This window comes from Balaenoptera borealis, assembly GCF_965194805.1.
Source record: "Balaenoptera borealis genome assembly, chromosome: 12".
In the NCBI taxonomy this organism is placed as follows: Eukaryota; Metazoa; Chordata; class Mammalia; order Artiodactyla; family Balaenopteridae; genus Balaenoptera; species Balaenoptera borealis.
Window position 1 is genome coordinate 73,199,765 of NC_138869.1, and position 14,390 is coordinate 73,214,154.

Here is a 14,390-nt window from a genome sequence, read left to right on the forward strand (position 1 = left end):
TGGATTAAATGCTCCAACCAAAAGACACAGACTGGCTGAATGGATACAAAAACAAGACCCATATATATGCTGTCTACAAGAGACCCACTTCAGACCTAGGGACACACAGACTGAAAGTGAGGGGATAGAAAAACATATTCCATGCAAATAGAAATCAAAAGAAAGCTGGAGTAGAAATTCTCATATCAGACAAAATAGACTTTAAAATAAAGACTATTACAAGACACAAAGAAGGACACTACATAATGATCAAGGGATCGATCCAAGAAGAAGATAATAACAATTGTAAATATTTATGCACTCAACAGACGAGCACCTCAATACATAAGGCAAATACTAACAGCCATAAAAGGGGAAATCGACAGTAACACAATCATAGTAGGGGACTTTAACACCCCACTTTCACCAATGGACAGATCATCCAAAATGAAAATAAATAAAGAAACACAAGCTTTAAATGATACATTAAACAAGATGGACTTAATTCATATTTATAGGACATTCCATCCAAAAACAACAGAATACACATTCTTCTCAAGTGCTCATGGAACATTCTCCAGGACAGATCATATCTTGGGTCACAAATTAAGCTTTGGTAAATTTAAGAAAATTGAAATCGTATCAAGTATCTTTTCCGACCACAACACTACGAGACTAGATATCAATTACAGGAAAAAATCTTTTAAAAATACAAGCACATGAAGGCTACTTACACTACTTACAACACACTACTTAATAACCAAGAGATCACTGAAGAAATCAAACAGAAAATCAAAAAATACCTAGAAACAAATGACAATGAAAACACGACGACCCAAAACCTATGGAATGCAGCAAAAGCAATTCTAACAGGGAAGTTTATAGCAATACAATCCTACCTTAAGAAACAAGAAACATCTCAAATAAACAACCTAACCTTACACCTAAAGCAATTAGAGAAAGGAGAACAAAAAAACCCCAAAGTTAGCAGAAGGAAAGAAATCATAAAGATCAGATCAGAAATGAAAAAGAAATGAAGGAAACGATAGCAAAGATCAATAAAACTAAAAGCTGGTTCTTTGAGAACATAAAAAAAATTGATAAACCATTAGCCAGACTCATCAAGAAAAAAAGGGAGAAGACTCAAATCAATAGAATTAGAAATGAAAAAGGAGAAGTAACAACTGACACTGCAGAATACAAAGGATCATGAGAGATTACTACAAGCAACTCTATGCCAGTAAAACGGACAACCTGGAAGAAATGGAAAAATTCTTAGAAATGCACAACCTTCCAAGACTGAACCAGGAAGAAACAGAAAATTAGACAGACCAATCACAAGCACTGAAATTGAAATTGTGATTAAAAATCTTCCAACAAACAAAAAAGCCCAGGACCACATGGCCTCACAGGTGAATTCTATCAAACATTTAGAGAAGAGCTAACACCTATCCTTCTCAAACTCTTCCAAAATATAGCAGAGGGAGGAACACTCCCAAACTCATTCAATGAGGCCACCATCACCCTGATACCAACACCAGACAAAGAGGTCACAAAGAAAGAAAACTACAGGCCGATATCACTGATGAACATAGATGCAAAAATCCTCAACAAAATACTAGCAAACAGATCCAACAGCACACTAAAGGATCATACACCATAATCAAGTGGGGTTTATCCCAAGAATGCAAGGATTCTTCACTATAGGCAAATCAGTCAATGTGATACACCATGTTAACAAATTGAAGGAGAAAAACCATATGATCATCTCAATAGATGCAGAGAAAGCTTGCCACAAAATTCAACACCCATTTATGATAAAAACCCTGTAGAAAGTAGGCACAGAAGGAATTTTCTCAACATAATAAAGGCCAGATATGACAAACCCACAGCCAACATCATTCTCAATGGGGAAAAACTGAAACCATTTCCACTAAGATCAAGAACAAGACAAGGTGGCTCACTCTCACCACTATTATTCAACATACTTTTGGAAGTTTTAGCCACAGCAATCAGAGAAGAAAAAGAAATAAAAGGAATCCAAATCGGAAAAGAAGTAAAGCTGTCACTCTTTGCAGATGACATGATACTATACACAGAGAATCCTAAAGATGCTACCAGAAAACTACTAGAGCTAATCAATGCATTTGGTAAAGTAGAAAGATACAAAATTAAAGCACAGAAATCTCTAGCATTCCTATACATTAATGATGAAAAATCTGAAAGTGAAATTAAGAAAACACACCCATTTACCATTGCAACAAAAAGAATAAAATATCTAGGAATAAACCTACCTAAGGAGACAAAAGACCCATATGCAGAAAATTATAAGACACTGATGAAAGAAATTAAAGATGATACATAGATAGAGAGATATACCATGTTCTTGGATTGGAAGAATCAACATTGTGAAAATGACTCTACTACCCAAAGCAATCTATAGATTCAATGCAATCCCTATCAAACTACCACTGGCATTTTTCACAGAACTAGAAAAAAAAATTTCACAATTTGTATGGAGACACAAAAGACCCCGAATAGCCAAAGCAGTCTTGAGGGGAAAAAAACGGAGCTGGAGGAATCAGACTCCCTCACTTCAGACTATACTACAAAGCTACAGTAATCAAGACAGTATGGTACTGGCAAAAAACAGAAATATAGATCAATGGAACAGGATAGAAAGCCCAGAGATAAACCCACACACATATGGTCACCTTATCTTTGATACAGGAGGCAAGAATATACAGTGGAGAAAAGAGAGCCTCTTCAATAAGTGGTGCTGGGAGAACTAGACAGGTACATGTAAAAGTATGAAATTAGAACACTCCCTAACACCATACACAAAAATATACTCAAAATGGATTAAAGACCTAAATGTAAGGCCAGAAACTATAAAACTCTTAGAGGAAAACATAGGCAGAACACTCTATGACATAAATCACAGCAAGATTCTTTTTGACCCAACTCCTAGAGAAATGGAAATAAAAAAAAAAATAAACAAATGGGACCTAATGAAACTTAAAAGCTTTTGCACAGCAAAGGAAACCATAAACAAGACCAAACGACAACCCTCAGAATGGGAGAAAATATTTGCAAATGAAGCAACTGACAAAGGATTCATCTCCAAAATTTACAAGCAGCTCATGCAACTCAGTATCAAAAATACAAACAACCAATCCAAAAATGGGCAGAAGACCTAAACAGACATTTCTCCAAAGAAGATACACAGATTGCCAACAAACACATGAAAGAATGCTCAACATCATTAATCATTAGAGAAATGCAAATCAAAACTACAATAAGATATCATCTCACACCAGTCAGAATGGCCATCATCAAAAAATCTACAAACAATAAATGCTGGAGAGGGTGTGGAGAAAAGGGAACCCTCTTGCACTGTTGGTGGGAATGTAAATTGATACAGCCACTATGGAGAACACTATGGAGGTTCCTTAAAAAACTAAAAATAGAACTACCATACGACCCAGCAATCCCACTACTGGGCATATACCCTGAGAAAACCATAATTCAAAAAGAGTCATGTACCACAATGTTCATTGCAGCTCTACTTACAATAGCCAGGACATGGAAGCAACCTAAGTGTCCATCAACAGACAAATGGATAAAGAAGATGTGGCACATATATACAATGGAATATTACTCAGCCGTAAAAAGAAACGAAACTGAGTTATTTGTAGTGAGGTGGATGGACCTAGAGTCTGCCATACAGAGTGAAGTCAGAAAGAGAAAAACAAATACCGTATGCTAACACATATATATGGAATCTAAGAAAAAAAAAAAAAGGTCATGAAGAACCTAGGTGCAAGACGGGAATAAAGACACAGACCTACTACAGAATGGACTTCAGGATATGGGGAGGTGGAAGGGTAAGCTGGGACGACGTGAGAGAGTGGCATGGACATATACACACTACCAAACGTAAAATAGCTAGCTAGTGGGAAGCAGCCACATAGGACAGGGAGATCAGCTCGGTGCTCTGTGACCACCTAGAGGGGTGGGATAAGGAGGGTGGGAGGGAGGGAAATGGAAGAGGTAAGAGATATGGGAAAATATGTATATGTATAACTGATTCACTTTGTTATAAAGCAGAAACTAACACACCATTGTAAAGAAATTATACTCCAATAAAGATGATAAAAAAAAAGACCTAGAAGAATTAAAGAACAAACAAACAGAGATGAACAATACAATAACTGAAATGAAAAATACACTACAAGGAATCAACAGCAGAATAACTGAGGCAGAAGAACAGATAAGTGACCTGGAAGACAGAAATGGTGGAATTCACTGCAGAGGAACAGAATAAAGAAAAAAGAATGAAAAGAAATGAAGACAGCTTAACAGACCTCTGGGACAACATTAAACACAATGTTCACATTATAGGGGTCCCAAAAGCAGAAGAGAGAGAGAAAGGACCCAAGAAAATATTTGAAGAGATTATAGTCGAAAACTTCCCTAACATGGGAAAGGAAATAGCCACCCAAGTCCAGGAAGTGCAGAGAGTCCCAGGCAGGATAAACCCAAGAAGAAACACACGAAGACACATAGTAATCAAATTGACAAAAATTAAAGACAAAGAAAAATTATTGAAAGCAACAAAGGAAAAACGAGAAATAACATACAAGGTCACTCACATAAGGTTAACAGCTGATTTCTCAGCAGAAACTGCAAGCCAGAAGGGAGTGGCATGATATATTTAAAGTGATGAAAGGGAATAACGTACAACCAAGATTACCCTACCTGGCAAGGATCTCATTCAGATTCGATGGAGAAATCAAAAGCTTTACAAACAAGCAAAAGCTGAGAGAATTCAGTACCACCAAACCACCTCTACCACTAATGCTAAAGGAACTTCTCTAAGTGGGAAACACAAGAGAAGAAAACACCTACAAAAACAAACCCATAAAAATTAAGAAAATGGTAACAGGAACATACATATCGATAATTACATTAAATGTGAATGGATTAAATGCTCCAACCAAAAGACACAGGCTCGCTGAATGGATACAAAAACAAGACCCACAAATATGCTGTCTACAAGAGACCCACTTCAGACCTAGGGACACATACAGACTGAAAGTGAGGGGATGGAAAAAGATATTCCATGCAGATGGAAATCAAAAGAAAGCTGGAGTAGCAATACTCATATCAGATAAAATAGACTTTAAAACAAAGAATGTTACAAGACACAACGGAGGACACTACATAATGATCGAGGGATCAATCCAAGAAGAAGATATAACAATTATAAATATATATGCATCCAACACTGGAGCACCTCAATACATAAGGCAACTGCTAACAGCTATAAAAGAGGAAATTGACAGTAACACAATAATAGTGGGGGACGTTAACACCTCACTTACACCAATGGACAGATCATCCAAACAGAAAATTAATAAAGAAACACAAGCTTTAAATGACACAATAGACCAGATAGATTTAATTGATATTTATAGGACATTCCATCCAAAAACAGCAGATTACGCTTTCTTCTCAAGTGCGCACGGAACATCCTCCAGGATAGATCACATCTTGGGTCACAAATCAAGCCTCAGTAAATTTAAGAAAATTGAAATCATATCAAGCATCTTTTATGACCACAATGCTATGAGATTAGAAATCAACAACTACAGGCGAAAAAAACATAAAAAACACAAAGACATGGAGGCTAAACAATACATTACTAAATAACCAAGAGATCACTGAAGAAATCAAAGAGGAAATCAAAAAATACCTAGAGACAAATGACAACAAAAGCATGACGATCCAAAACCTATGGGATGCAGCAAAAGCAGTTCTAAGAGGGAAGTTTATAGCAATACAAGCCTACCTCAAGAAACAAGAAAAATCTCAAACAATCTAACATTACACCTAAAGCAACTAGAGAAAGAAGAACAAACAAAACCCAAAGTTAGTAGAAGGAAAGAAATCATAAAGAACAAAGCAGAAATAAATGAAATAGAAACAAAGAAAACAATAAAAAAGATCATTAAAACTAAAAGCTGGTTCTTTGAGAAGATGAACAAAATTGATAAACCATTAGCCAGACTCATCAAGAAAAAGAGGGAGAGGACTCAAATCAATAAAATTGGAAATGAAAAAGGAGAAGTTACAACAGACACCACAGAAATACAAAGCATCCTAAGACACTACTACAAGCAACTCTATGCCAATAAAATGGACAACCTGGAAGAAATGGACAAATTCTTAGAAAGGTATAACCTTCCAAGACTGAACCAGGAAGAAATAGAATATATGAACAGACCAATCACAAGCAATGAAATTTGAAAATGTGATTAAAAATCTTCCAACAAACAAAAGTCCAGGACCAGATGGCTTCACAGGTGAATTCTATCAAACATTTAGAGAAGAGCTAACACCCATCCTTCTCAAACTCTTCCAAAAAACGGCAGAGGAAGGAACACTCCCAAACTCATTCTATGAGGCCACCATCACCCTTATACCAAAAGCAGACAAAGATACTACAAAAAAAGAAAATCACAGACCAATATCACTGGTGAATATAGATGCAAAAATCCTCAACAAAATACTAGCAAACAGAATCCAACAACACATTAAAAGGATCATACACCATGATCAAGTGGGATTTATCCCAGGGATGCAAGGATTCTTCAATATACGCAAATCAATGTGATACACCATATTAACAAACTGAAGAAGAAAAACTATATGATAATAGATGTAGAAAAAACTTTTGACAAAATTCAACACCCATTTAAGATAAAAACTCTCCAGAAAGTGGGCACAGAGGGAACCCTACCTCAACATAATAAAGGTCATATACGACAAACCCACAGCAAACATCATTCTCAATGGTGAAAAACTGAAAGCATTTCCTCCAAGATCAGGAACTAGACAAGGATGTCCGCTCTCGCCACTATTATTCAACATAGTTTTGGTAGTCCTAGCCACGGCAATCAGAGAAGAAAAAGAAATAAAAGGAATACAAATTGGAAAAGAAGAAGTAAAACTGTCACTGTTTGCAGCTGACATGACACTATACATCTTCAGAGAATCCTAAAGATGCCACCAGAAAACTGCTAGAGCTAATTAATGAATATGGTAAAGTTGCAGGATACAAAATTAATGCACAGAAATCTCTTGCATTCCTATACACTAATGATGAAAAATCTGAAAGAGAAATTAAGGAAACACTCCCATTTACCCTTGCAACAAAAAGAATAAAATACCTATGAATAAACCTACCTAAGGAGACAAAAGACCTATATGCAGAAAACTATAAGACACTGATGAAGGAAATTAAAGATGATACATAGATGGAGAGATATACCATGTTCTTGGATTGGAAGAATCAATATTGTGAAAATGACTATATTACCCAAAGCAATCTACAGATTCAATGCAATCCCTACCACATTACCAATGGCATTTTTTCCAGAACTGGAACAAAAAATCTTAAAATTTGTATGGAGACACAAAAGACCCCGAATAGCCAAAGCAGTCTTGAGGGAAAAAAACGGAGCTGGAGGAATCAGACTCCCTCACTTCAGCCTATACCTCAAAGCTACAGTAATCAAGACAATATGGTACTGGCACAAAAACAGAAATATAGATCAGTGGAACAAGATAGAAAGCCCAGAGATAAACCCACGCACCTATGGTCAACTAATCTATGACACAGGAGGCAAGGATATACAATGGAGAAAAGACAGTCTCTTCAATAAGTGGTGCTGGGAAAACTGGACAGCTATATGTAAAAGAATGAAATTAGAACACTCCCTAACACCATACACAAAAATATACTCAAAATGGATTCGAGACCTAAATGTAAGACTGGACACTATAAAACTCTTAGAGGAAAAACATAGGAAGAACACTCTTTGACATAAATCATAGCAAGATCTTTTTTGATTACCTCTTAGAGTAATGGAAATAAAAACAAAAATAAACAAATGGGACCAAATGAAACTTAAAAGCTTTTGCAAAGCAAAGGAAACTATAAACAAGACGAAAAGACAACCCTCAGAATGGGGGAAAATATTTGCAAACGAATCAGTGGATGAAGGATTAATCTCCAAAATATATAAACAGCTCATGCAGCTCAATATTCAAAAAACAAACAACCCAATGCAAAAATGGGCAGAAGACCTAAATAGACATTTCTCCAAAGAAGACATACAGATGGCCAAGAAGCACATATAAAGCTGCTCAACATCAGTAATTATTAGAGAAATGCAAATCAAAACTACAATGAGGTATCACCTCACACCAGTTAGAAGGGGCATCATCAGAAAATCTACAAACAACAAATGCTGGAAAGGGTGTGGAGAAAAGGGAACCCTCTTGCACTGTTGGTGGGAACGTAAATTAATACAGCCACTATGGAGAACAGTATGGAGGTTCCTTAAAAAAACTAAAAATAGAATTACCATATGACCCAGCAATCCCACTACTGGGCATATACCCAGAGAATACCATAATTCAAAAAGACACATCCACCCCAATGTTCATTGCAGCACTATTTACAATAGCCAGGTCATGGAAGCAACCTAAATGCCCATTGACAGACTAACAGATAAAGAAGATGTGGTCCATGTATACAATGGAGTATTACTCAGCCATAAAAAGGAACGAAGTTGGGTCATTTGTAGAGACGTGTATGGATCTAGAGACTGTCATATAGAGTGAAGTAAGTCATAAAGAGAAAAACAAAAATCGTATATTAACGCATATATGTGGAACCTAGAAAAATGGTACAGATGACCGGTTTGCAGGGCAGAAATAGAGACACAGATGTAGAGAAAAAAACGTATGGACACCAAGGGGGGAAAGTGGCAGGCGGGGGTGTGTGTGTGATGAATTGGGAGATTGGGATTGACATATACGCACTAATACATATAAAGGATAACTAATAAGAACCTGCTGTATAAAAAAATAAATAAAATAAAATTCAAAAAAAAAGAAGTGCATTATCTTCACTTAAAATAAATAGGAAAAAAATAATGGGTTTTTATCTCAAAGGGTTATTGTGAGAATTAAATCATCATGTAGGACTGTTACTGATATATATAAGCACTTCATAAGCGTTCGTTGCTATTATTTTTATTAATAAGAAAAATACCATAGAAGTATTGTAAATGCTATGCAAGTGTTACCCATTATTATTGTTATTTAGAATCTCCGTGTTCATGGCACCTAAAATAATAATAAGTATATAGCATGTACTCAATGCTGATTCGATGCAGGAAAAGAGGAAAGGAGGAAAGGTCTTAACATGAGAAAGTATCTAACTTTTGACATTCTAGGGAGCGGCTGGAGAAATTTGTCCAGGAATGGCAAGAAATACGTATTTTGTGGTCTACAGAGGCTAAGCAATCTCAGGAGGAATTAGCAGGAGAAGGAGTGGGAAAGGCATTCCACAGGAAGCAGAGCTCTATGTTCTCAGATTGACACATACCATGTTTACCTGAACTACAGTTTTGTAGCTAGAGTTTTGTAGCTGAGCCTGTCACAGGATGCAAACAAAACTTCTTGGTGAGATTAGCCTAATAAACAGGTACTTACTGAGCATGCCTCTATAATTGAGGTCCATGTCCCGGCTCTCTGATCGAACTTTAATAGCATCCAGAATGGCATCAGGAGACAACAGTCCCGAAGGCCTCACGACATTCAGAAGTTCAGTGAGGCTCATCAGAGGCAAACGGACAGCCTGCATGATTTCAGCATGATTCTCCTTTGAATTATGCTTACACCAGTTTAACAAGGCTAGGAAAATATCTTTTTCGGGAGCTGCAAATGAATCTCTTAATACGATGTTTAAAAGTGCTGTCTGAAAAGGATAAAAAGGAAAAATTCCAGTTATTATGGAGCTCAACCATGTGCATGATCAATCAGTAAAACTTTACTGAACTGCAAGTATCACTTATATTTAAGCAATTAACTCTTCTTGACCATCTTCTTTCCTTATTCTTTGTGCCATGTACTCTCTTGCCCATTATGGCTGTGTGAATAGCCGTAGGCATCTTGTACCTAGTCTTTCCAGCACATTTGCACCCATCTTTAATAAAATAAGAAGAAAAACAGCAGTGTGAGACGCTGCCATTCCATACAGGTTCTTCAGCAGAGTTAGCATTTATGAGCCAGTAAGATGCATCTAGCGTTTAAAATTCAAGCCTTTTGTTCCACAGTATTACTGCACCACGGCACTTTTGGTTCTCAGATTTCTAAACTGACTGCCAGCAACACTGTGCGACCCTACAAGATCCTTGCCTTTGAAAATTAACTAGGACAATAAAAATCACAGTCACTCAAATCAAGACTTGTAGCTTTTCAAAGAGGTTTTCTCATTTGAAGAAGTCAGGTCCTAGGAGGAACACAGGAAGGGAAAGGAAAGACAATCACCAGGGTTGAGAGGAAGATTTGGGAAAAATAGTTTTATTCTAGCTGTTATATGGTATAAAACATTGTACAATAGTGAGTTCTGGGCCAGAAAAAAAACCCGACAAGGACTTAAAGACATCCAATGAAATATCAGATCTCCTTTATGAATTTTCCCCCTCATAATAAGGAATTATTAGTAATACTCTGTCAGAGAAATACAAAACCAAAAAACAGTATGCAACACCACAAAGGAGCCTATTTGACGCCATCACATTGAAAACAACCACCAGCAGCACAGTCTCTTTTGCACATAGAACTTACCTGAAGAATCTTAAAAGAAAACAGCAGCAATCTGCCTCTCTCTTATATGATCTAGAGTCTCAGTAGCCAGAGGCAGGTGGCTAGACAACCTCTTCCACACTAATGGTTTTTATTTTTTTATTCTTAGTCCACTGCCATATTTCTAACTTACAGATATAAATAAAACAGTGCATGCCTGTAAATTACTTGTAGACAATGACACACCTTAGAAAGGGAGAGGAAGCCTTCGCTTGAGAGCACCTCCTGAGCATTTCTGTCCATAAACATGCAGCACATGGAAGTTAACTTGGGAAGGGAGTAGAGACTGGCAACATCAAAAGTCATACAGACATTCTGAATGTTAAGTATGGTGCAGAGGTACTCAGAGGTAGAATCCTCCAGCTCTGGAAATCCATATTTATGAGCCAGGCTCAAAAAGTCCAGCAGCACCTCCTCCTTCTCATCTGTCAGCGTCGCCCGCCCAGTATAGATGTATTTAAGTAGCATTGTGAATGCTTCTGCAGTGGTGTCTTGGAGAGGAATTTCAGCTTCAGGCTGAGATTCTCGCATTCCACCATATAGTAATGCTCTGCACATCAGAGAAGAAACGCATGAGAAAAACTTCAAATAGCATCTGCTACAAAATTATGAAATAAAGGTTATCAACATTATAAAAAACATACATGTGTTTAATGACACAAAGATTCAGGTGAAGAAATGCATAGTAATAACTTAAAATAGTTCTCTAAAGAAAGACAAATAATTTAAGAACTATTTTGAATTAATTCTATAAACAACTGAACTAACGAATAATCCTGAGAGCTCAAGATACATAATAGACATTCATTAATTAGAAAGATGAAAGTGCTCTTTTGAGAGGAACAGTGAAATCAATATAAACCTGTTAAAGGTCAAGAAAGTAGTTTAAAAAGTAAAGCTCCAGAGGAAAAGATAATCAGATGAAAACAATTACACACAATCAGGTGCCATTCTCCCTGTCAGGCTGGCAGAAATTAAAAACCTGTTAATATTCAGCACTGCAAAAACAATGGAAAAACAGGTTTTCTCATGCACTGCTTTGAGAGTATAAATGGGTATCCCTTTTTGGAAAGGAATTTAAGTAGTATCTATTCAAATCTAAAATATGCATACCCTTCAACTCAGTAATCTCACTTTTAGGATAAAGATAAATGTATAAGATAATAGAGCAAGATAAAGATAAATGTATAAGAAGATATATTGAAACAATGGAAAAAATCTTAAATGTCCATCAAGAGGCACATGGTTGAAAAAACTATGATATACACATTCTATATATATTCTATGATATACACATTCTATGCAGCCATTAGAAAGATCAAGGGAGATCAAAATATACTGTCTTGGAAAGATGTCCAGGATATAGTTGGTAAGTCAGGTTGCAGATCCCTATGTGTCACATGGAAAAGAGTGTATAACACATACTTACATCTGTATGCACACAGGTATATATAGATATATCTATTTATATTGAGGGGAAATACATATTAAACTGTTAACAGTGGTTGTCTCTAGGGAATAGGATTAGATGGCTGGAAGGGAAGGGTCTTCATCTGTCAGCTTATAAATTAAAAATGAAATTCATGATGGGATTATGGATAATTTGACTTTTCTATTTTGTCTTCCAGTATTTTTCAGATTTAAAAAAATCCCCATATTATTGCTTATCTGCTCATCTAAATAATGAAAACTAGACAATCCAGTCAGGTAGTAAACTTACATTTCTACCTCTATTACTCTAGGAGAAATAATATGAACCAACTAAAGTTTCCAATCCATCAGGAAAGAAAGGGTGGCCAGAGGAGGACTAGGGAGGAGTACAGAAAAGGAAGAGTAATGAGTGAGAAAGAAAATGTGTAAAAGTGAGAGCGAGAAAATAAGGGGACAAAAAGAGACTCCCGTGCTCCTAAGATTCTCAAGAGCAGGACTAGCATTTCAAAGTTTCCCTCCATGCTTGCCTAGAACTCCTCCCACCCTCCCCCGGACAAGCAAGACAGGACATTCTTGCTTGCCTCACAGAAATAGTTGCAACTACCCAGCAAAAGATTCATGAATATTCTGAACATACTTCCTCACTGGGTTATAGTCTGCCTAAAAACATCTGTGAAGGTTTCCATGAATCCAGAGAGCATCCAATCACAACCTTAAAATTACTAGATTAAAGGATACCTTCCTGGGGAGATCTTGCCAAGACCTACTCCCACTCCAGTGTGATCCATGGTACTTACCTGGATTCTCGATGTTTTAAAAGTGGTTTTGATGAGGACCCCTAGGAAGCCTAAATATGAACCCCCAACTTGTGGAAGGTTCCCTCCGGTACAGTTAGCTTGTCCTTATCTGGGAACTGATAGGCTCTATGACCACACTCATAAGGTCTCTCCTGACTGCTGACAGTTAACTTTCCTTCGCACATGAACAGTGTCAGCAATGAGAATCAGTCTAAGATAGCGTTGGTAATGACTGAGTTTAGCCTGGTGAGCCATCAGATATTATAAAGGTTCAATACCCACAAAGAGACAGCAAGAACAAGATCAATAAATGAAGGGAGCATATTCCATTCGTTCAATACGATCTTCAAATTTCTAAAAGTACTTGAGTTTCTTTTAAGAATATACTGATCACCTAAAAGATACCCACCTACAGTTGTCTCAAATTATTTTTGAAAGAGGGAAGATATATAATAGTAACAAATACTAAGCATAAGGCTGAAAAGTTCTAAATTAATAAAGAGTGGACTTTTACAAGACACTTTAATATAATGAATGGAAGAATGAAAAGGGAAAGAAGCACAAAAGTGTGCAGAGGACAGAGGTTGGTAACAAATAATGACAAGACCAAGGCCAGCTGCCTTGCCTTGATAGGAGCATGTTAGCTAGAACTCTTAATAGACTCCTCTCTTTTCTAAGCTCCTGGCTGTATTTACAGTGGCATTTTATATTTACAAGATGAAACATTCTAAAAATGTTTATAAAGCACTGTAAGAGTTATAGCTAAACACTAAATATTTCCAAGAAACACACTTTACTACAATATGTGTGACTCTAGGTTGGTTTTGCTGTCTCGGTTAATTCTGATTGTAAAAATCAGAATGCAGTTTTCACTAGAAGATAACTGAAATTTTATCCATGCCTTCAGCATCTCAATTTCTCGATATCAAGTTTCACAGGCAAATCCATGATTTTTTGGATATGGACTCCATGGATCTGTCAAGGATACATTATCAGTCAATAATTTAGTGATGATTCCCTTTTAACTAAGATTAGGTAAAATGTAGAGTAATTAGACCTCAGTTTAACATTTATAACCCTGGAAATTAGGGGTCTAAGTAACAAACAATAGCTATGTATACGTACAAGTATGATTTTTACATTAATTAAACACATATTTTGTTTAGTTTTAGCTCTAATATAACTATGAAACTTAGTCTCAGTAAATATTTAAGTTTCCTTTACTCTGGGGTTGTCAAACTGCATGTCTTAGAGATCTGTTGGGTTACCTACAGGTCCTGGACCTCAGTAGTCTGAAACTAAGATGTATACGTGTTCACTGGCGAGTCCAGAGGTCAGTCTACCCGTACAACAAGAGGCCCATCCGCCAATAAATCGGTTTAAGTTCCATTAGCCATCAACTGTGAGGAGAGGGTGAAGGCAACAAAGACTCAGCCGCAGAAATATTGTTGAGACCCT

At 36.6% G+C, this 14,390-nt stretch overlaps 1 protein-coding gene across 3 annotated transcripts in view; it reads right to left on the reverse strand.

Annotated features, from left to right (window-relative positions):
- Nucleotides 1–14,390, reverse strand: part of BTBD9 (BTB domain containing 9) — a 401,740-nt gene that overhangs the window by 352,142 nt on the left and 35,208 nt on the right. For all 3 annotated transcript variants that reach the window (XM_082347838.1, XM_082347836.1, XM_082347837.1), the window contains exons 3-4: nucleotides 10,891–11,254; nucleotides 9,550–9,814 (exon numbers count right to left, since the gene is read on the reverse strand). In XM_082347838.1, the coding sequence (XP_082203964.1) occupies nucleotides 9,550–9,814; nucleotides 10,891–11,254 (629 nt within the window). The remainder of the gene's footprint in view (nucleotides 1–9,549; nucleotides 9,815–10,890; nucleotides 11,255–14,390) is intronic.